The sequence below is a fragment of the Melospiza melodia genome, chromosome 26, assembly GCF_035770615.1.
Source record: "Melospiza melodia melodia isolate bMelMel2 chromosome 26, bMelMel2.pri, whole genome shotgun sequence".
NCBI lineage: Eukaryota > Metazoa > Chordata > Aves > Passeriformes > Passerellidae > Melospiza > Melospiza melodia.
In genome coordinates, this window is record NC_086219.1 from 4,620,023 (window position 1) to 4,644,445 (window position 24,423).

The 24,423-nt window shown below is 43.3% G+C and overlaps 1 protein-coding gene across 4 annotated transcripts in view; it reads right to left on the reverse strand.

Annotated features, from left to right (window-relative positions):
• VPS13D (vacuolar protein sorting 13 homolog D) overlaps window positions 1-24,423 on the reverse strand; it is a 101,769-nt gene that overhangs the window by 1,236 nt on the left and 76,110 nt on the right. For all 4 annotated transcript variants that reach the window (XM_063176916.1, XM_063176914.1, XM_063176915.1 and 1 more), the window contains 4 exons: window positions 22,364-22,496; window positions 19,879-20,074; window positions 5,468-5,599; window positions 984-1,224 (listed from right to left, as the gene is read on the reverse strand). In XM_063176916.1, the coding sequence (XP_063032986.1) occupies window positions 984-1,224; window positions 5,468-5,599; window positions 19,879-20,074; window positions 22,364-22,496 (702 nt within the window). The remainder of the gene's footprint in view (window positions 1-983; window positions 1,225-5,467; window positions 5,600-19,878; window positions 20,075-22,363; window positions 22,497-24,423) is intronic.

Below are 24,423 nucleotides of genomic sequence, written 5' to 3' on the forward strand. Positions count from 1 at the left end.
CCCACCTTTTATCTGGCTGCTCTGTTTGGAATGTGAACTGCCCTGGGTCAGGGGTGAGCCTGTAAAAGAGCCCCTGAGCAACTACTGAAATGGCACAGAGCATAAACACTGCTTCCAGCACCAGAGACCTCACAGTAAACCTGCTGCATGGAGCAGGAGATTGAACAGACAGCAAAGTGCCCATGTGGGTAAAAGTTAAAAAAGCCTTTCACAGGTAAACACAGGTTTCTTCCTGTTACTTTGCAGCCTGTGGGACTATTTTAGTGTTTTTCCTTTCTTCAGCTTTCTCAGGAGTTCAGGGAGCCACTGAAACCTGGGAAGGAGATGTTTATAGTGCTGACAGAACAAAACTTGTGCCTAAATCCCTTTTTTCCCAAGGGGAAGGGTGCCTAAATCCCTTTGCTTCCAAGAGGAAGGGTGCCTAAATCCCTTTGCTCCCAGGGGGAAGGTGCCTAAATCCCTTTGCTCCCAGGGGGAAGGTGCCAATATCCCTTTGCTCCCAGAGGAAAGGGTGCCTAAATCCCTTTGCTCCCAGGGGGAAGGAGCCAATATCCCTTTGCTCCCAGAGGAAAGGGTGCCTAAATCCCTTTGCTCCCAGGGGAAGGTGCCTAAATCCCTTTCCTCCTGAGGGGAAGGGTGCCTAAATCCCTTTGCTCATAGGGGGAAGGTGCCTAAATCCCTTTGCTCATAGGGGGAAGGTGCCTAAATCCCTTTGCTCACAGGGGAAGGTGCCTAAATCCCTTTCCTCCTGAGGGGAAGGGTGCCTAAATCCCTTTGCTCATAGGGGGAAGGTGCCTCAATCCCTTTGCTCCCAGGGGGAAGGTGCCAATATCCCTTTGCTCCCAGGGGGAAGGTGCCTAAATCCCTTTGCTCCCAGGGGAAGGTGCCTAAATCCCTTTGCTCCCAGGGGAAGGTGCCTAAATCCCTTTGCTCCCAGGGGGAAGGTGCCAATATCCCTTTGCTCCCAGGGTGCCCATGCTCACCATGGGCCGCTGCTGCGAGGGGCCGGGCATGGCCAGCCCGCTGCTCGTGTTCACTGCCTTCTTGGTGAGCTGGATGTAGACGTTCCCGTGGTCCTTGGACACCAGGCAGTGGTACAGGTCATCGTACCTGACCTCCAGGAAGATGCAGTCCCTGTCTGTGAAGTCTCCACTCTTCAGGAAGTACACGGCCTTGGAGGAGATGAGCACGCAGTAGCTGTCGATGTTCTCCACGGCGATGAAGCTGCAATAAAGGGGAAAGCATTGTTAGCTCAGAGCTAAAAATAGCAAATTAACAAGTGTCATCACCTGTTTGTGACCTTCAGAACGCCATCAGAATATTTAGTGTACAATTCCTCTGTATTTAATTTTAATTGTTTGGATATGGAGCTAATGAAGGACGCCCTCATCTATTTATACAAAGATCGTGCTGTAAATGAAATATTGGTGCTGCCTGCCTGGTCATCAGCTTTGGGCATTACAGGTACACATAAAAATGTCTTTTAGGAACAGTAATTTCCATGCTCTGAAGCACTGCAAGTCCTAATGCTGAAGCTTAATTGCAACTAACTTCAGTAAGTGAAATTGCTGTAAATGCTGTAAATCAAATGCTGTAAATCAAATATTGATGCTGCCTGCCTGGCTACCAGCTTTGGGCATTACATTAAAATGTCCTTTGACAAGGACTTAGGAGCAGTAATTTCCTTGCTCTGGAGCACTGCAGCAGTTATGATATTTTCTGAAAAATTTTTTCTTTACGATTTTTTCTCTTAGGAAGCTGAGAGACTTCAAGAACAAAATGTAAACAATGGTTATCTGCTGCTGTGGAATGCAACAGGTGGATCTGTGATTGGTCTCATAGAGTTGTTTCTTATTAATGGCTAATCACAGTCCAGCTGTTTTGGACTCTGTCCAAGACACAAGCCTTTGTTATTCATTCTTTCTTTTTCTATTCTTAGCTAGCCTTCTGATGAAATCCTTTCTTCTATTCTTTTAGTATAGTTTTAATATAATATATATCATAAAATAATGAATCAAGCCTTCTGAAATATGGAGTCAGATATTGTCTCTTCCCTCATCCTCAGACCCCTGTGAACAGTCACAGAGCACTGCAAATCCTAATGCTGAAGCTTAATTGCAATTAACTTCAGTAAATCAAATGCTGTAAATCAAATATTGGTGCTGCCTGCCTGGCCACCAGCTTTGGGCATTACAGGTACACATTAAAATGTCCTTTAACAAGGACTTAGGAACAGTAATTTCCTTGCTCTGGAGCACTGCAAGTCCTAATGGTGAAGCAAATTGTAACTAATTCAGTTCCAGAGCTGGTACGTGAAAGGTTTGCAGATATTTATGACAAGAGCTATCCTGTAATTCTCCTGTGCTTCTCTGCTCCCCACCCACACCTCCCTGCCTTCAAAACCAAAATCAAGTTGAACCTGCTGCCAGGATCAGTAGCAGAAAAGAGAAATTAGCTGTTTAACAAGGGGTGAGAGGTTAAGCAGCAAGCAGGTTTCCCCAGGGAGATTACGCTGAGTGATGAATAGGAAGAGGGAGAGAAGAGTGAGTTAGGAATATTGAGAGTTATGATGGCTGAAAAGAATAAATGTAAGGTGCAAGAGTGAAATGGAAGTTGAGCACACAAATGCTTCTCCCCCACTTCTGGTTTACAACTGAAATGAACCTCATTAGTGGGGCTTTAAAAAAGCCGGAAAATTCAGCATTGAATGTGGAATCATAGCTGAGCAGAGTAATAGAGCAGTGCTAAACAGAGTAAAAAAGCTCTGCCAGCAGCCCCCAGGGTTGACAAACATCTGTAAAGGAGGATTTTTCTGCTGTCAGGCAGGTTCCCAATTGCTGCCCCCTGAGCCACTGCTCATACAAACCTGCCTGCTGAACTCACACCCTGCAGAATCCTCCACTGGCTCAGAAATCAGTGACCTCTGTCACTAACTCAGTGTTTCTGGTAAACAGAAGAGTTCCCAAATCTCCAAATGCACCCTTGGCTCTCCCAGTTAAATATCACTGCACACACAAGCTACTCTGATCTGTAGTTAAATAAACCCAGAGCTATAAAAGATATGTTAATAGCCAAAAATATGGCAAGAGGTCAGGCCATAGTTTCTTTTTGTGGTATAAAAGGATAACTGCAGTAATTCTGTATTCCAATCCTCTCAAAGACACTGCTCTGCACTTTCCCTCTGTGCTGAGTCCCTGCCCTCACACCAACTCCAGCCCACACTGTCATGTGCTGGGAAGGACACAGCCTCATTAAAAAGGGCCTGGAACATGCTCTGCCCAGCTCTAAGCTCGGATGAAGCTCCAGGAAGATAAAAAACTGTGTTCCTTCAAGTAAAACAAACTGGGAGAAAAGTGGAGTTTGGCTTAGAGGAACCCAGGTGAAAGACAACATGAACAGAGCTCCAGACTCAGCACCTGCCCTGCAGTTTTCCACTGGAGTTCAAACACTTCAGGGTAAAGTTCTGCCTTTGAAATGAGTTAAATAGGATGGAGAGTGACATTTTTTATGAAGTGTCACAGAAAACTTAATTGAAACCCAGAGCAGCTGCAGAAGAACAGCCTGGTGCCCTGGACAGGCACATCAAACACAGTGTTTGAGGGAGGCACCAGGTCCAGCTGGGTCAGGATGCCACCAGGGCCACCAGGACACCCATGGGGACAGATGGGGCACTGAGGGGCACTGGCAGCTGCTCCCAAGCCCAGGGGATGCACCTGGGCACTGACCAGGGGTTGCATTTGCTCTCCAAGGGCAGCACATGATGCATGAACCTCTCCTTAAAAGACTTTTACTGGTGGCATGTATATATTCTGAGGAATGGAAACAGAGGTCAGTGAGTTAATGGAGAAGCCCAGAAACATTAGCTAATTTGTAGTTCAGGCTCTACATTTTGTTCTAAGTTTGAGTCATGCACCACTACCTTTGCTCTTGCCAGCTGTTTCTTTTTTCTCAGTGTTAAGCTCTTAAAACTGGTATTTTTAACCTTTTCAGATATCACTGCAAGATACAACTTTTTTTTTTTTTAAACCCATACATCTACACTATTAAAAATATCTCAAATTAATAAAATGAAAAATTAAATGAAACATGATCCAGTAGAACAAAGTAGAAGCAACCAGATCTCTGGAGAATTTGTGGGGTTCTTAACAACATCAGGAAGTAATTACACAATATTTTCCAGAAGTGAAACAGCGAGCCTAACTGGAAAAAAATGTGGAAACATTTAGTTAGAACAGTAGAGCAAGGTATTAAACCCCCTTTTATGGATTTAACTCTGAAGGAAAATATGCAAATAATCAGGTCTTCAAATGTGTTTCTGATTATGATACTAGGATAAAAGTCAGAGGCATAATTTTGTATTTCTTTTCCATGACAAGAAACACTGTGTTCCTGCTGAGTGATGTTTCTAATAGCCAGAGTCACAGTGAATGAACAGTGTGACTTGGTGACAAAGGCCACTGAAGGGCTATGGGCTACACCAGGGATTGTTTTTGGTCACAAATTGCTCTTTCCAGAGCCATCCTGAATAGGCACAAAGATCCTGAAAGGAGATGGAAACAGGATACCCCAAATGTGAACTCAGGGTGACAAGTGGCAGATTGCAATCTCTGCCTGAGGCAGAACCTGGAGTGGCACATGGAACCTGCCCAGTGACACTGGTGACACCAAGTGATCCTGCTGAACCTGTACCTTCCTCTGCCAGCCCCACCATCAGCAATTGTGACCCTCTGCCTTGGCAGATGCTCTGGTGGGTGACACACACAGCATCTCACACCCTGCCCTGACACAGCTGATCAGTAACTATGGTGGAGATCAGGCAAGTGATGAATTCTGCATTTAGACTCCAATCCAAACTGATATTCCCCCCGTAGAATCACAGAATAATTTGGGTTGGAAGAGCCCTCTGAGACCACCAAATCCAACTGTTCCCCCACCACTGCCCAGGCCAACCCATGTCCCCAAGTGCCACATCCACGTGGCTTTTAAGTCCCTCCTGGGATGGTGACTGCACCACTGTCTGTCCTGGGGAGCTGTGCCAGGGCTTTATGACTTTCCATGGATAAATTTACCCCAATATCAAACCTGAACCTCCCCTGGTGCAACTCCAGGCCATTTCCTCTCATCCTGTTCCCTGTTCTGTGGGAGCAGAGCCTGACTGTCAGGGAGCTGTGGAGAGCCAGAAGGTCCCCATGAGCCTCCTTTCCTCCAGGCTGAGCTCCTCTATCCAGTACTCCAGACTCCATTCCCTCCCCTGAACACACTCCAGCCCCTCAATGTCCTTGCAGTGGTGAGGGCCCAGAACTGAACATGTGTCTGTGTGAGGCAGTTTTAGATGTGAAGACATGATGGCAGCAACCAGAACAGAAATACACAGGGTAGCTGTGGAAGTGGCTGTGTACTCACAACAGGATGGCAGCAAACAGAACAGAAATACTCAGGGTAGCTGTGGCAGTGGCTGTGTACTCACAACTCATCCTGGATGTTGTCTGTCAGCTTGAAGAGCTGCTCCTGTCCCTCTGCTTGGCTCTCCAGGTAGCGGGGCAGGAGCCCCTGGGGTCCCCTGCAGCACCGGGGCTTCCGCACTCGCTCTGCCTTGGTCCTGCAGACAGACAGAACAGAGAAATCACCTGCTGCAGCCTGTCCTGCCACTGACACTGCCTGCACGCTGACTTCTAGGCTTCTTGAAATGCAAAGCCTTCAAAAATCCCAGGTCTTCGCAAACACTTGGATCTGGAAGACGTGGTGTCTACTCACACATTTCTATGAGACGCAGAACGAAGCAATAATAAAAATAGAAGAACTTTGTCTACAATGAAGTAGCTAAATTAGTAGGAAGAAGTGACCTAAGCAGTGCACACTCTCTTAAGGTTTTGGGATATATTTATCAGCAGTTTTACTGATTTGATAATTTATTCTTACTGCTCTAAAGAAAGCGTGCAAAAGCCTAGAGAGAGCTCTCACCATTGACAGTGCCAGGAAACTGCAAACTCCATGGTTTTGGAAATAGGAACATGACAGAAGTAAAATCCTCATTAATTAGGATCCCCATAGCAGGGTTTAACATATTTTACCCTTCTGTGTGTCTATTAAAAATGACAATAAGAAGGACACACACTTGTGGGCTGGCAGCCATCAGAGGTTGATATTGGCCACAGAACTGCAGAACTGCAGGCTTGGTTCCTCCCTTAGCAGAATTTTGTTAAAAAATAATACTCTGAATTCCTTCAAGCTCCTGGAACGCCCTGCCCCTGAAGAATTGTGTTACAGGCTGCTGAGCCCTGCTCATTTTCCCTGTCCCTTCCCAGCAGCATCACTCTGGGGCTGCTCCATGCTATTTCACAGCTCCTCCAGGCTACTGCTGTTACAAATTTCCCAGCCAGATGCACCATTTTGGGTCAGTGCTCTCCCTTCCCATCCTGACTCTTTGTAAAACCCTGCACAAGGAACTCCAGCCTGTCTGATCCAGGGACAGGAGGAAAGCCCCATGGAGCATTATCTTGCTTTTCAAGCTGCCCACTACCAGGAGAGAGCACTCACCTGCTGGGGTCCACGCTCTGCAGATGTTTTCCCTGCAGCCTCATTTCCTTGTCACCTTTCCCCTGACCCACACCTGAAGCCTGGGCACCCTTTTTTAATTTGTTTTCCTTCAAGTTTTTGACAACTCTTAATGCAGTGGTTAGAGCTGTGCTATTAATGTTCTAAGGCTCTAGAACAAGTCACCTCTCCTGCCCCTTAAATTCCTTAGGATTCACCTGAACCATTCTTGTCTTTCTAAACCTACACAAGAGGTGAACAACACATGCCTGCTTTTACCTATTAGAGTCTCACAAAGCAATAAACAGAAGTGTTTGCCTCCATGAATGCAAAATGTTGAGACAAAAGTTCCAGAGAAATTAAAGAATTCCAACCAGTATAATTCACACCTTGCTGCTTGTCCTTCTTTCTAACTTCCCAAACCAGGAAAATGGCAAAAAATCACCAATCAAAGAAGCCCCTGTTGGGTCTTAAACCTCTCCATGGCACCTACTGACAAGTTCAAAGAGTGATTGCCTGCAGCCTTAGGTGGGTTTTAATTAACAGTGGCCAACCAATAATGTTTTACTGAAACTTTCCATCTTGGAAGGCTGGATAACTGGGACAGAGCAGCTGCACTGTGCAGTGGGTTTTACAGGAACCATCCTGCAGACAAACACTCCCCTGTGCCAGCCTCTCTAATATTCTGAAATATTCAATACACCAGCCTCTCGAATATTCTGTAATTCTGTAATATTCAACATACCAGCCTCTCTAATATTCTATAATTCTGTAATATTCAACTCACCAGCCTCTCTAATACATTTACTTCCTTGAGAAGAGGGATCTGAAGCACTGCAAGCAAGACTACCCTAATGGAACAGAACAGGGCCTTTTAATCCCACAGACACTGTAATTTCAGGGAACACTGGTTTCTAATGTTTGGCTCAAAGCAGGTCAGAGAAAAAGCACCAGTGCTACAAAGGGCACCCCAATGGATTTCTGAAGGTTTGGCAATTTCTGAGCCAAGGTTTTATGTTTTGGTTTTGTTTTTAAATGGAAGAAGCACTTCAGAGCACAAGTTCAGTGTTCACTGTGCCCCAGACACTGATCCTGGTGATAACAGATCATTCCCTTCCTGGTGATAAGGCCAGCAGTTCTCCAACCCAGTGCCACTGGTGCTGGGCTTGAACTGCACGGATTGAATCCATCACCCCCTTGGCAAACTGCTTTGTTTGGTCTGCACAGCTAAAAACATTCCACACCACTTGATTTTTTTTAATCTAAAAATTTGTTCTACTGTCTCAAGTTACGTTCTGTAAATAATAAGCAAGCCTGGTGAAATCCCAAAAGCTGCAGATTTGTCAAGCAGAGCGGGCAGCAGTGCCCACATCTGGCTCCCATTAGCCAGGCACTCAGCAGATCTGCTGATTCCTTTTTAATAAGCACACAAAGGCAATCCAAGGCAGGAATGGCACAGCAGGGAATGGTGCTGCTGGATGGAGGCACAAAGGGCTGGGAGAGGGTGTTGGGAGGTTGGGATGAACACTGCAGCCCTGCCCCTGCTCCCAGCTGAGCACTGCAGCTCCCACTCCAGCTCACTGGAACCAGTGGCATTTACTGCTGGGCATCTGCTGAGCAGTTCCCAGAATCCTTGGAATGCAGCTGGACAGTTTTAACCAGAAGTTTTGTAATCAAACACATCAGCAACCTGATGAAGGAAGTGGTCAGATATTAGTGGGGATAATCACTGACCAACTTAGGTTGAGAAAACTCTCCAAGAGACATCCCATGCTTTCCAGAATCACCTGTCCTTGCTCCTTCACTCCACTTCCACCCCTATCAGGTACCAACCCCACCAGGTTCTACCATCAGGTCTATAGATCACAGATCAGGATCTGTGATCCCTGCAGAACTGCATAAATACACTGTGGTTTTGAGAACAACAACTCTTACTTATCTCTGATGGTCTCTTGGACCTCTAAAGTTTCCCTGAAGTGTATACCCTGAGTACCTTAAAAACATTAAAAAATAAAATTTAGAAGGCATCAAACTTTGTATATCAAAATATGTTGTTCTGCTAAAACAAACCATCCCTATTCTAAAATGATTTAGAAATTATTTACAAATTTACATCTTTCAGTCTCCTCAGTATCACACCCAGAATAATTATTCATCATGATACAGCTTCAGGAAATGTAGCAACTTCTGAGAAAAACCAACATGGACAAAACCCCATGACCAACACAGTAATAACTGGATTTCATTTAAAATGTGTGTCTGGGGGATTTCTCATCTGGGTAAGGGAACAGCAGTGGCAACCACAGATGTGTTCAAAAACCCAGCCTGAGCATGCACATCCCAAATCCTTCACTGTTATTTTGTTTTTTAAGTTAAGATTTTTGATGTTTACATTTTTGTAACAGACTTTTTTATGCACTTCATGTAAATGACTTATTGTTTTGTATTTTTTTATGGAAGAAGAGGAATTTGATGGACTGTTGGTTTGTCCAGTGTCATTGGAGAAGCAGCACTGTCATCCTCCTATCCACTGTCACTTTTGGAAATCTATAAATGTTAGAGTCAGAAATGACTTGGTATAATGACTTTCAGCATGGCAATGATTTTTATCCCCTTGAAATAATTGCAAAACAATCTTAATTCAAACAAAGGAAAATGGCAGGTAATGTAAGACACAATTCAAAAGCTGCTGGTATTTTCAAGAAATAATAAAATCAAACTATTGCTGGCTCTGAAAAAAATCTGCTTCCTAAATACAGGGAGGGCTTTGTCTGAGGAGGCTTCAGTGCATTTCAGACATTAAAAGTGACACGATCTGGTAAATTAAGGGAGGAATAACCTTTATCTTCTACCATAAAATCCACAAGTAAAATACCTGGTCCACTTTTTGCATTCCAGACCATGCACATGATTTCCATGAAATGCAGAATGAGGACAGTGCTTGTGGCACAGACATGATGGGAGGACACTGTGCAAAGCACACTTGGGAGTGCCAGAACCAATTAAATGCTGAACAATGTATGCCTTAAAAACTGAGCTGAAAACTCAGCCATGACAGACACAAACTCAATGCTGCAGCCATAGCCTGAGAACACAGGGATAATAAATGAAAACAAACGTGTGCCACTGGTAATGGGGTCTGTAGTGCACACTGCACCTCTGCACAGCACTAAAAATCCACTATTTCCACTATTCTTTCCTCACAGATGCACTTAACTTTGTTTCATGTGCTGAAGCCATGTGATGAGCAGGAATATTCCCTGAATTCACTGAACAGAAGGGGAGAGACAGCAGGTTTTTGATGTGCCAGTTCTCAGCGCCTGAGAACATTTAATGCCTTGGGCCTAATTTCAGGAAAACATGTGGCAAGCCAGATTCCCTGCTCCCTGGTGATTCTACTGCTGCTCTGTTTCAAGGGGTCAGTGCAGTTGCCTCCCATCCTGTGCTGGACTTTGGGGTGCAGTCACTGATCTCAGAGATGCAGCAAAGCTCTGCCACGGGATGATGTGGAAACCCAGAGCACTGGGAATATTCCTCTGTCTGCTCCTGACCCCCAGGGCAGCACTGACTGTGACCCTCATTCATGGAGAAAGTTTCCTAAACATCAAGATAGACTGGAATCCACAAAAGTGTGAAGTAGATTTTTAGTGTGTTGTGGATGGAAGCAAGATGGAGGGCACAGGGTGTCGTCCTGGGTTTCTTCTTCATGGGTTTGGGTGGCATTTTGTAATTGGGCAGAAAAGTCTGCATTGCAGCTCTGTGGGATCAGTTATTGGGTTAAAAGGGGAAATAATCCAGGTCTTAATTGGATAGTTTAGTCTGAAAAGACCTTGGAACAAGAGATTTTTGGCCATTTTTGTGGTGCTTTTCCAGCGCGCTGAGCCTGGTGTGGACAGCATGCAAAACTTAAGATAATAATAAACAAGAACCTGAAAACCCAAAGAATTCAGTGGGTCTCTCTTTCCTGACACAAGACCAATCCAGGAGGGTCTCCCCAAATAGGGGAGCCCCCTGGGAAGGCCCAGCCTGAGGCCCAGAAGTCAGAGAATCAGGAACAGGTACCCAGAAGGATTCACTGGCTGGTCCCAGCACAGATGCTGTTAAGGTGTGTTAAAATGCACACATGGTGCAGTCAGTTGAGTGCTGGATTTGGCATCAGAACATCTCAGTTAGATGCAAGAATGTGTAAAATCATGGGCCAGACAGCTCCCTGCTGACTGCACATCTGAGGAAGCTCACATGCGCCGTTTATTCCAGCAAACGCATGGAATATATTGTGCTTGTTAAACGTGCTCCCAAAATGCTAGTTTCAGGCAGAAACATGCAAATAAACGGTGCCTAGGGTTAAAACCTCCCACTTACAGTTAAATCCCTCCTCTTTGGAGGGATCTCCCAGCTCAGATGCTGCAGACCTTTAGCTGACCCGACGTGCCTTTAGGAGAGTACAGCATGCTCAAGGAGCAACTGTTTATCATGGAACTTGTTCCTGCCAGTTTCTTGGAGATAGAGCTTTTCTCCCCCTTGCCTTTTCTTTTTACACCAGATAAAAAAACAAAATTAAGAATTATTCCCCGTGTTTGCAATTGTACATAACCTCATCATGCTCCAAATTCAAAAGGAATTAAGAGATTAATTAAGATTAAATTAAGATTAATTTAATTGTGACACCCATATTACAAATCTAGCATCTGGACAAGGTGTATGAGCTTGCAGTAGAGACAAAGCACTGACACCAGCAGCACTCTGGGCATTAACTTCTGGCCCTTGCCCCACCTGTGCCTGTAACAGCTGTAAACTCACACTTTCTCAAGCACTTTGGGAACATCAAGCTTAAGAAGTTGACAAAACACAACACTGCCATCCCAGCTTCCAATTCCCCCCAGACTCCTCCTGTACTGATTACAGGGATGAAAGCAGCTGTCACCTTAAAGGTTTCTTGTCAAACCAATGTGCTGAAAAATGCTCCCATTCACCTCCTGAGTGGATGTAAAATATGGTTCTCAGCAGGGATTTCCTGCAAACACCTGTCTGAGAACAGGAGCTGAGCAAAGTGAAACCAAAGTGCCCAGGACCAGAACACTGCTCAGCCTCAGGGCACTGTGTGGGGGTTTAAAATATTAAATACTGTCTGCTGCCAGGCAGGACATAAGAGCATTGCTCTTATGTCTGTGCCCATGGAATCCCAGACTAATTTGGGCTGGAAGGGACCTTAAAACTCATCCTGGTCCATCCCTGCCATGGACAGGGACACCTTCCATTGTCCCAAGCTGCTCCAAGCTGGACACTGCCAGGGATGGGGAGTCATGTTTATAATGGTCCCACCAATGCTGCTCAAGAAATATCCAGTTGCAGCAAATACAAACAAGGTCACTTCAAGTGTAAAATACTTCAATCTAACAGAAATGCTTTCACATTGTATTCCTGCCTTTCTGGGAAAGGGAAAAAAACCCAAATCAGGGGCCCTGCCCAGCATGGCTGTGCATGAAGGACTGTGTCAATCAACTCTAATTACTAATTTCTTCTCTTTCCAACCCTCCTTTTATATTTCTCAGTTATTACAACTAGGGCTGCAACAGGCACAGCTCTAGCACAAAGCTCACCCAACAAAAAGCTGCTCACGAGGTTTGTTTTGATTTTTAAAGTTTGCAGTTGCAAGAACAATTCAGATCAACTGGCTGTACTTACAAAACTGATAAAGAGCATTCCACATGTTAACAGCAACATTAGGTGAAAAAATTATCTATAAAAATACCAGCCACATGCTAAATGAGGTGACATCAAGGCAATAAATAGCTCCATCTGTATGAAAGAGTTTGCAGAACAACCCAGAAGACATCTCTGAACAAAAAAAGTAACTCTGGATGAAGTAGTGCTGAAATAAAAGCGAGTTGGGCTAAAAAAAAAAAAAAAAAAAAAAAAAAGATCAGTTTTACATATTTTTCCACGATCACTTTATAAATCTGCTGCACATTAGAAATCAGACACACATGCACATTTTCCACGAGTACGGAACGTTGAAGGTTTACATTTTAACAGCAGAGCGCCTGTTTGTGAATGGCAGCAGTGTACATTACAGGCAGTGTGAGAGGGTTAAACAGGACAGCCTCGACTCTTTATAAACTTTTGCCCTCTGGATATGTACTCATTGGCTGCTGTACAAGACTCGAGCTGTATTACACGCCTTAACGATATGGTTCAACTGTCGGTCAGGCTCGGGGCTGGCGCGGGGCCAGACCGCAATCAATGGGACACAAACCTCCCCCTTTCAGATCATCACGAAGGCTCACATTATCTCCTTTTTGTCGTGCTGGTTAAATTTATGGAGCAGAACCCCGAAGCTGCATTCCTTGGCCTGGGCCGGCCCACGCGGGCCTCCCTTTGTTTGGTACTGTAAGGAGCGTGCTTTGGAGGATTGCGGGGTTGTTAGTTCAGGCACTGACTGTTTGCTCATGACTGAAATGAAAAGAGTTCAGGGGAAGGGCAAAAGGACAGCACAAGTGTAAAACCCCATCCCAGCAGGCCCTGGGCTCCCATCTACCGCTCTGGTCTGGGACTGAACACAAAACCTGATGTTCATGACAAAAGGGAAAGTGTCTGCTCGCAGGTAAACACCTGAGCGGCACCTCGAGTTCTCCTGATTTCAGGCAAGCCTGTAATTGCTACATATGGGGGCCCCAGTTGGGTTTTTTTGGGTTTGGATTGAAGGCACTTGAGACAGTAATTTGTGTTCAAACTCGAATGTTTTTTATTTTTCTTTTTTAAAGTTTCTGTTATTTTTTATTTTTAAATTTATTTTTTATTATTTTTTATTAGTAAAATAGTCTCACTACTGTGAGTTCAGCAGCTTTTCATTAGGAGGCACAAAATGGCCAACAATCTCTTGGTACAAGGGCTTTTCAGACTAAACAATCAAATTAAGAGCTGACACCTGGATTATTTTCCCTTTTAACCCAATAACTGACCCCAAAGAGCCTCCAATGCAGACTTTCCTACCCAGTTACAAAATGCCACCCAAACCCAGGGAGAAGGAGGAAGAAGCATGAAGAAGAAATCCAGGACAACACCCTGTGCCCTCCATCCTGCTGCCATCCACAACACACTAAAAATCCCAAAACCTCAATTTCTCACCAAGTGATACACCTACACTGCTCTCTAGAATCTATTTCACACATTTGTGGATTCCAGTTTATCCTGAAGTCTGGGAAACTTTCTCCATGAATGAGGGTCAGAGTCAGTGCTGCCCTGGGGGTCAGGGCACCCCAGAGCAGACACAGAAATATTCCCAGCGCCCAGAGGTTTGGGGATATTTAGTGTGTTGTGGATGGCAGCAAGATGGAGGGCACAGGGTGTTGTCCTGGGTTTCTTCTCCATGCTTCTTCCTCCTTCTTCTCCATGGGTTTGGGTGGCATTTTGTAATTGGGCAGAAAAGTCCCCATTGCAGCTCTGTGGGATCAGTTATTGGGTTAAAAGGGAAAATAATCCAGGTGTCAGCTCTTAGATAGATAGTTTAGTCTTAAAAGACCTTGTACCTTGTTCTAGATAGTTTAGTCTGAAGCCCTTGTACCAAGAGATTGTTGGGCATTTTGTGCCTTCTAATGAAAAGTTGCCCAACTCCCAGCAGTGAGACTGTTTCACTGATAAAAAATAATAAACACCTGAGGGTGAACATGAACTGCTGTCTCAGTGCCTTCAATCCAGACCCAGAGAAACCCACAACTGGGACCCCCACACTTTCCTGCTATTTTTATGAAGTGAAAATCCTAGAAAAAGGGTTAGAAGAGATGATGCAAACTCACAGAATGTGCACGAGATGTTTGTCAGTGCTGGGGCCTGAGCCTGACACTGGCCACAGCCTGCAGGGCTGTCCTGGAACATGCAGCAGACACTGCTGGCCTGAATAAAGCCTTTGTTCCTTCCTGCTGGGCAGATGCTCCCAACTTATCCCACCTCATTCTGAGCAGGCAGATCTGTGAACTGGAACTGCAAATTACTTTATGGCCCAGTCTTCAATGACTTTTAGTTGGTTCCGCTGATGCTCATGCATGAATATAATTTTTTTTTTGTTTTCCAAAGACTGTGCAATTCTATTCTAGGAAGCACCAATGCAGACTAATTAAATCTGCAGCTCTCTGGAACTGTTTCCCACAAAGCAAGTGTTACACAGAATACACCAAGAGAGCAGTAACCTTTAGCAGAGATGCTGTGATCTAAAAAACACAGTAATGCCAGAAAACAGGAAACACACAAAACACTAAGAAGTGTTCCCTTTACTTTTTGGCCTCTGTGTCCTAGAGCTTTGGATGAAATAGAAGATAGATAGACAGAACATGCAGGCTCTAGAAATACAAAGATTTCCAGAAGACATCAAACTTTCTCCCTGTCTAGCTGCATTCGAGTTAACAGTTAAATACTGTGAAGTGGGCCCACAGAATAAGAATTCCACTTGGTGAAGCAAATATTTCATGTCACACAAAATTTAAGTAGTAGAATAAATCTGTAGTAAATCCAGTAAAGGATTTATCTGCTCTTTTCAGAAGGAGGTTCATAATTGCTTCTATTTCTGCTGGACTATGCCAGGCCAATGTTACAGTGCCCTGGATTTAAGTGAATTGGAAAATATTAGTCACCTACTACAAATGTCTGTGTGCCCCAAGAAACTTTCCCATGGCCTCCAGAAGTGCTGCACTGGAAAGGGAGCAAGTTCTGAACCCATTTTCAGCCAGCTCTCCTTTCATACCTGACCAGACTCATGCCACACAGTGCATTTCCCTCATTAACCTGCACCTTTTCCAGACCACTTACTGCCCACAGAAACATCAATCTGAACCCAGATTTCTGCACTGAACCCAGCCCAGGCAGCAGCTTAACAGGAGCTGGCATGGCTCACTGCATGCAGCACCTTTCACCAGGAATGGAAATGCAGTGGAACATCATGGCACTGCTCACATGGCACATGTAACAGCATGGCACTAATGAAAGAAGAATGTAAACCACAAAATCCAGTTGGACACTGAGCACAGGAGGTTGGGCTGACAATGAGGAAAAGCCCATGGCAACAGGGAGAGGAATGGACAAATCTGCTCAAAGAAAGCAGGTTATCATGAAGCCCTGTTATCCCACTGAAAGGATAAAAAGGAAATCACACTGCTCAAGTAATTTATTGATTAGACTGATAAATACATTTTCTCTCTGGCTGCTAGGAAAATCTTAGGAAGGGCTTACCAGGATAACAGCAACATCCCCTTGACCAGAAGGGCCCATACATGACTGACATCATTGTGAAGACTTGTAAAGTCAGACCTAGATCAAGTCCAAGGTCAGGACCAAGTCTGGAGCACATACAGAAGTGTAAAGGTTCAAACAATACTGATGTGTTAAACCTGACAACCTCATGGCAGTACGTTGGCTGAGTTGGTACCCATACAATTAGGAACTCATTTCCTACTTCTGCTCAGTGTCACTGATATTCCTGCTCTCAACCACACTGCTTCTGAGCCCACAATGTAAATCACAGCTAACAGAGAAATGGATGCAAAAAGGAAAAAAAAAAACCTGAGTTATAATCATCTGCTTTTGACATTGAATCAAACTTTGCAACCTCACTGCACAACTCCAAGTGATGAGCAAAGGAACAACTAGCACAGGTTGCTGCTTTCCACATAAAGTACATTCAAAAGAATCAAATATTTACATAAATTTTCTCTGACCATCAATGGCTTTCCAATCTCAAACTATTCTTTACTAGTAACACTCTAGTTCATGGACAGAATTAATCAGAATTGAGGAGGTCACAGAATTATCTACTTCTAATTTTCACACTGTGACTCAGAAAAGAACACAAACTCTTGCAGCAACAGTCCAAGAATAATCTTAAACTTGCACTGATCTGGCAGAAGCCTGGGAGAAAGCCATAAAGGCACTTTCCTGCACTACTTGTTAGGTTAGACACACGTCTAAATATAAATGTTCTTTACTTGTGCTGCACCAGGACGTAAAACACGTTTCTAGGCGAGAGCTCTCCAAGCATATCCAGAGACAGAATAGTTTTCCTGTTCTGAACTGGGCTTTAAAACTTTTGGCAGTATATGAAAAATATGGAAATAATCAGAACTGTTGTATGTGACACTGGAGTACTTGGAACACATAAAACCCTCTCAATAAAGGTATCGAATCATAAGCATTAACTGTTTATAAATTAGATCTATGCTGTACTTTCACCAACTGCTTTATGCTCTCTCTGCATTAAATTTAGAATTAGTAGGGCATCTTTATGATTAAATAATAAGTTTATAAGATTAGCCTTGAAAAAGTCCAGCCTAAAGTCAGATTAAAAACATATTTTCTTGCCCTTTAAATCAATCAGCTTTGAAACTACACCTTTAAGGTCTAAAGGCTTCACCTGTGCCTCAGCCATGCTGGACTGGCTCCATGTTCCCAACACATGGCATGTGCCAGCTGCAAGAGTTCCAACAGAAATCAACACATTTGAAGACAAAAAATACTCATGTCCATGTAGCTTGGTCACAGGAAACATGCTGCAGACTGTTCCATTCCATTCACGAATTTGATGAAGTGGATTTGCTGGAATCAGACTACGTCTTTTAGGAAAGCCAAGAGCCTCAATTAAAATTCTTCATCCCACTCAAACCTGATCCAATGGTTAAAGTCAAGCAGCTGAAATTCAGAGCTTTTTTTAAAATTCAACCATGTAATTAGAGAACTGCAAGGGGCCTATAATTTACAGTTACACATATCCTGCTATTTAAATGCAACTTGCAATTAAATGGCTGAGTCAGCTTTGCAGCAGCACCAGGACGTGCAAAGGGTCAAACAGCTCTTGTCACACTCATGAGCTCAGACAGCTCTTGTCACACTCATGAGCTCAGTCCTCAGGTGTTGGAATGTTGGGGGACACAAGACAGGTGATGGACTTTGGACTGGTTAACATAAGAGATTTGGTAACAGGATAAAAGCAAATGGAACTTTGAACATTAGACCTGGATTGCAAGAAGAGTCAATCAAACGGGTTTACCGGAAAAAGGAAATCCCATTAACTCTGCAAGCAAGAGATGCTGTTATTTGCATAAATTTGTGTATGTGATTTTAACTAATCATTGTAGCACACATTACCAGTCTCCCCGAATAGTACATAAGTGTTTGTATCCCACAGTAAAATCAGATTCTGATCACCAGGTCAGTCTCCCCATCCCTCTCCGTCGCCGCTCAGCTCCTGCCATGCATTTCCAGTCCCATCCATCAGGGAAGGCTGCTCCTGTGTGCTGAGCTGGGGAGAGCCTCCATGGCCCAGCAGGCTCCAAGCAGAGCCAGCAGCTCAGGCTTGGAACGTTGTTCTCCTGCCATTCCAAACCACACATACTTGAGCAGTGACAAACGCGGCAGGGGGATAGCGGACACAGCAGCCCAGAACACAGACAAACCCCGGGTCCTGTGGGGCTTTCTAAACCCCCAAAAGAACAATTTGGCTCCTTTTTATACAGGCACATAAAACCCACACACCAAAAAAAACGTGAATGCAAGGTTGCTTACAGATGGAGGTGGCATTTTGGGCCCACCTCCCCCCACACCCCTTACACTATCTACATATTCTCAAGAGCTAAAAAAAGTTTTGATCAGACTTTTGTAGACTGGAGAACTGTGGTAACTGAGTAACCTGAGAAATGTTGGGGTTTTTTTCCCCATTTTTCTTTTCTTTCATCTTGTAAAAGGTTGTTGGGTCAGAAACTTAACAGACTGTGTGCAGACACTAAAATCATTTCACAATACTCATCTGTGACAACAGGATTTCAAAATCTAGGGGAAGCAAGAACATGGTTCAGCTCATCTGTCTTAACCTCTTAACTGACAGCTAACAAGGCAAAAAGAAATATTTCCCAAAGGAAACCCAAGCCCAAGATCAGGGCTGGAGATCTTCTTGCCCTCTCTCCCCCAGCTGCTGTCCAGTTTGCAACTGTTGATAACACCCACTGTGTGCAGGCTTATCTCACAGAGGCATGTCAAAACATGAATTTTAAGAATATGTTTCTTCAAATTACACAGCTCAACCAGAAACCCAGCTAACAGCATAGACAGGTGTGCTTCTCCCCACCTTTACATAAATCAACCTGCACAGTCACAAAATTAAGACATGCACAAGTGAAACACTGAATTTTCTCAGGGATGCACTTTGATTTCTCAGTTCATTTTGTCCATGCAAATACACTTACTAAATTTCAATCCTTGACCTCTTGGTTTTACAAATCAGGGTAAGTCCCAAATATCTAAGACACATATGTACAAACTTCCATTTTCAGAACAAAGCTCACCTAGGGTAATCCTTCAGGCTTCCTGCACCTCACTCACACTTCATCAGACTTATTGTTTACTGAAACCCTGATGTAGACCCTTCAGAATTCCAAGAGTGGCATAATAAAACACAGGAAATGGAAAAGCCGAATGGGAAGACAAAACAAGCAGAAAACCCAACATTTTTCAAACATTTTTCTCTAAGCTTTCTGACAACAAAACCTGCTTAGGGCTTTCCTTCACTCCAGCACACAGGTCTCACATACATGAAGGAGGGCTTCTTGGCACAGTAATACAAAGCAAACTCTTGGCCACAAAGAGCACAGTGACTCTCCTCTCAGAGCAGCCCTTTCAGAAATTGGTCCTTTCCCTCTGCCACACTCACAGTCAGTGCTAATAAACATTTATTTTAAGCAAAACCATCATTACTTTGCTGAGCCCACATTACAACAGTAACAGACTACAAGAAGAAGCCAAAGCATCTGTCCTGATGTGCTGACACCTCACAGCCACAGGAGCATGGGCACATGCACATAAGGGCACACAGCCACCCCCTTTCATAACTGAGAACTTTGCACTGAATAAAAATTAAAACATAGTGGCACTATATTGATGACAGAACTTTTAAAATGTTTCAATAATTTTTTTACAGTAAAATGGAAGCTGGAGGTAGAGCAGGGAGAGCTTCATTTCAAGTCTGTGCAGATTCAGTGGTAGAAGTTAAATCTTACTACATACAGCCTTTCTAAAAATTTTGCTTCATCTAAGGGTGTAGGTGAATAATTCCTACTTTATACTGCAGCTTGTCCAGGCAAATTTCACTCTTGTTCAAGTATCAACAAATCTCACTCTTGTACAAGTATCAGCAAATGGCATCTATTAAACAAAAAGCAAACGGAACGCAGTGGTCTGATAACAGCTCATGTTAACTCTGCTCCATTGTTGCTTTGCCCAAGGAAAGAGAATCAGCTCAGAAGCTGAGGCAGGCATTAATACACAGTTTTGGAGTGTTATTGATGAGAAAGCCCAGCTGTGGCTCACCTGGGGCCGCTCAGGGTCGTGGTGTCCCTCAGCGCCTGCGCGGTTTCCGAGGCGAAGTCCAGCGCTCCGGCCACGGGTTTGGTGACAGTGCCCACCAGCCCCTTGCCCAGGCCAGATATGAAACCACTGACCCCTCCTTCTGTCTTCACACCTTCCACTGTCGATGTTATCACACTTGTCAATCCTCCAACGATACCTGCCAAAGACAAGAGCAGCACAGAAGTCCAAAATTATTGGCTCTAGAACTTACAGAACCTCATCCACCTGCTGCTCTCTGCTATCGTATTTGGGGGATGCCCCAATGAAGGAAGGAATGATGGGTCTGATTCCATGTTCTCAGAAGGCTAATTTATTATTTTATTATACTATATTATATTAAGGAATACTATACTAAAGAATACAGAAAGGATACTTACTGAATGCTAAAAAGATAATAATGAAAACTCATGACTCTTTCCAGAGTCCTGACACAGCTTGGCCCTGATTGGCCAAAGAGTGAAAACAACTCCCAGCAGAATGCAATGGAACAATCACGTGTGGGTAAACAATTTCCAAACACATTCCACATGTGAGCACAACACAGGAGAAGCAAATGAGATAAGAATTGTTTTCCTTTTTCTCTGAGGCTTCTCAGTTTCCCAGGAGAAAAATCCTGGGTGAAGGGATTTTTCAGAGAATGTGAATGCCACACTCTGCCTACAGGGTTTATTGTGCATTTAATTTAATACACAAACTCAATTACATTAACCAGTAACTTTACACTTGGTATATGTAGTACTTAATTTTATTTTATTTGTGCATTTAATTTAATACACAAACTCAATTACATTAACCAATAACTTTATACTTTGTATATGCAGTATACATATGAATACGTACAGACTGTATTATCCCACAGAAAAATATTTAATCAATCATTAAATATGTGTATTTAAAAGTATTTCTATACTGGTTCATTTTCAGCTGCACTTACACCAAGAGTCCTCATCTATTGCACAGGTTAAGTGGTTACTTAGGATGTAACAAAATTCCATCACCATGAAAGCTGGTACAATTTGAGACAGAAAACAGTGTGCATTTCTCCACTGGATGAAGTTAATTATTTTAAACTGGCACTTTAAATGTCTTTAAAATAATTTTAAGTGACTTTAACTGTGATGCTGCTGACAGACATTTTTGGGCACGTTTCCCTTCCAGAGAACTTCAATGCTCTGAGAAATCAAGCACCTCCTGAGGTTTCAAAAGACTTGGAACAGCTCAGATTATCTGAGAACACACTTTGGAGATTTCACATCTCCATGATTAAAATATCAATTTCTAGTGCCCTGGCTGAAGCACTCACCTGCCCAGCTTCCAGCAGCCCAGGGCTTCTCTGAGGTGTGCAAATACAGACCAGGCAGATCTGAACTGCCAAACTCAGGAAGCACAAAGTATTTAAATCTCTCCTCTTGAGTAACTATAGTTTATGATTAAATCCTGTCTGTTGAAATGTAGTAATTAGCAGTTGCTTTATTTTTTAAAAAAACAGAATGGGAAGCATTTAAAAATGCCACAGACTTAGGACTAGAAGAGTCACAGTAATTACTGGATAATACAACACAGTGAAGTGCTTTATAATGGACTTTTCAGCAGAGATTCAGATAATTTGGATTTCCTGTGTTTCTACCAATTTATGGCAGACTGTTAAGCACATTAGTGTGAGAGGAACCTTTCATGATTCATTTCACACCTACACAGTGTCTCTGTGTGACCAAAGCAAAAGGACTTTTCTCAGCATAGAAAAGATCCTCTTTTAGTCAAAGCCAAATCAGCTTTGCACAGGCTGCAACAGTTACATTTAACATTTAAATAACTGAGCCAAGATGATGCAAAATATAAATATTTGATTTAAACTTGGCTTGTATTGATTTAACCTTCTTCAAGAGATAAATCATGAACTAAATCAATGTGAAGTTCTGGCCAAATTAAAACTAGTTCACTACCCTTTACACAAATAAATGTCTCCAGTTCTTAGTACTCTGAAAAAACCCACAAAATAACCCAACTGGTGAAATGTAACTTTAAACTGATGTACTGATTCCAAGGAAACTCAGGTTCCTGGAACTAAAAGCAAATATAAGAAAGCTACAACCCAGCCATATTCTTTTTTTTTTCCATGTCTGGCCCTCAAAAAATCTGTTTCTGTGGGTATTTGATGTCTTGACAAAGAAATGGATGTTCTGGATGAACTTTCTTTGTAATTTTCATTTTAATTTGCAGTTCCATGTGAAAAACTCTGATTATTAAATACAGTTTCTGTTGACTGGAAGACCAAAGAATGCCCCCACCCTGACCTGCCAGCATAAAGCTGAAAACCAGAAATTCAAGCACATAAAGCCCCTGACAGCTCCACTGCCCAGGCTCCTAGCAGTAACACCCACTGCTCTCTGCAATCTGATCATGCCATTTAAGAGAGAAATGAGTTAAAATTACAGCTAAGGGTTACCATGTGCAAGTCCATGGATTCCAGCTACCAGGTGCTCTCCACTGGTTGCAGCGTGGTACCGGATGTATTCCCGCTCTGTCTGGTGCCTGTTATCCATCATCTTCCCCAAACCATCTGACAAGGTCCCAGCAAACTGAAAGAGAAGATAATTTCTGTTTCAGGAAGAACAGAAGGGGTTTCTGCTCAGTAAATTCACTGCAGATAATTCCTGGATCCTACTTGAGAAATTCACAATTATCCAACTCATTGTGATATATAACAGAATCCATCCAATCCTTTTGCCATGGAGAAAGCTCAGAATTGTATGAGCAGGTGCAACTGGAATGCTGAGGTGACAAAGAGGTGCCCCAGCTACTGTGGCCAAGCCAAAACAAATCAAATCTGTGAAAGAGCAAATCTGAGAGCAAGAAAGAGCAAGTCTGTACCAAAAGCGGTGCCCATGACCCAACTGCAACCCCTCAAAACCTAAAAATAAATTAACATTTATTAACATTTAGATATAAAGCTTTTCCTCTGCAAAGATACGTGCAAATCATCAAGGTAAATATGCCCGTCATGAAACTACAACATTTTTAAGAGCTAATTAAATTCTTTTCAGTAACTCAGGGTAGAAGTGTTGTAGGAGTGGGAGCCAGGCCACACTCATGGCACAACGTGGGGAGATCCCTGACAGGATTCCCAGCTGTGCTGAAGTGTTGTCCTGGTTTAAAGGACACATATCTGCCAAGTAAGGCAGGACTTGGAGAATGCAACACCCCCTTCCCTCCAAATTATTATAACTTTGAAATGACTGGACTTTCAGGAAAAGATATAGTATACTAGCATATCTTTTGCCTCTCATTATCATTTCTTAGGCAACAAATGGAAGAAAATTCTCTGAGAGAAAGAAAAAAAAAAAAAAAGAAGAAAAAATCCTAACCTCCAGCAAGTGTCCACAGGTACCAAACCAAAGGCTCAGGGGGAACCCTGAGTGTGTGTGTGGAGCATTTTGAGTCCTTACATTTACCCTGAAAAGTGTGGGGGAGGACTGGAGACATGCTCATGGATTAAAGGGAACATTATGTCCTAACAGGATTTGTTCTGAGAACTCTGACCATTGCTGTGAGCAAGTCAATGAGAAAGCACCAAATAAAAATAATCTGTTGTGATCTGCTGACCTTTAGTCTCATGTAATCAGATAGAAACCAGAAGCTTGGTGGACAGAGGGAAGGAAGAAAAGGAGACAAAAAACTGAAACCTTGCCTTGTATTCAGGATATTATTAGAGAAAAGGGCTCATAGAAGGAATTTTCCTGGAATACACTCCAAAAATGATCTGGTTTTTGATTATGTGTAATTGGACACCTCTTGTACCACTATCAACTACAATCAGCATTTGTATTTCCTTTCAAGAAATTAACAGACTTCATCCTCTCCACCCCTGTGGAAGGAAGATCATTTAAAGCTTTGTTGTGTGTTTGACTGGGGCTGGGGAATGGAGCAGGTGCCACAGGAATGTCACAGGCACTCAGGGTGCTGATGTCCCCTGTCCTGCATGACAACAGCTCCTCCAGGACAAGGAGCTCACTGTAAAGGACCAGCCTGTGTCTCATGGACCATCCTCTCTGTACCTACAGCAAAACCTCTCCATGGCTCGGGTGTGCCTCAGAGGACAACTGAGATGTGCTGTCAAACCCTGATACACTGAATATCAAAAAAGAACCACACAAACAATTCATTTATGGGCCCAGCGCCACAATGAAGTTCCCCTCCTTTCTCTGCTATTTCTTCTAAGGCTGTGTTTCTTCTTCACTAATGACACAGTGTCCTGGTCTGAAACACTGATTTTCAGCTTAAAGACAAACCAGTCCAGTGGCTCCAATTATCTAAACAAATAGATTTTAACAACAGGGATGAAAATGAAATCCCATGACCTTTCCTGTGACTTCATCATATGGAGACTAAACAGTGATCATGGACTGAGATACTTCTGACCTTGGTATGAACTTAATGCAGATGTTATTTAAAAAAAAAAAAAAAAATTAGCCCAGAAATACAAACTGACCTGAAGCTATCTATGAA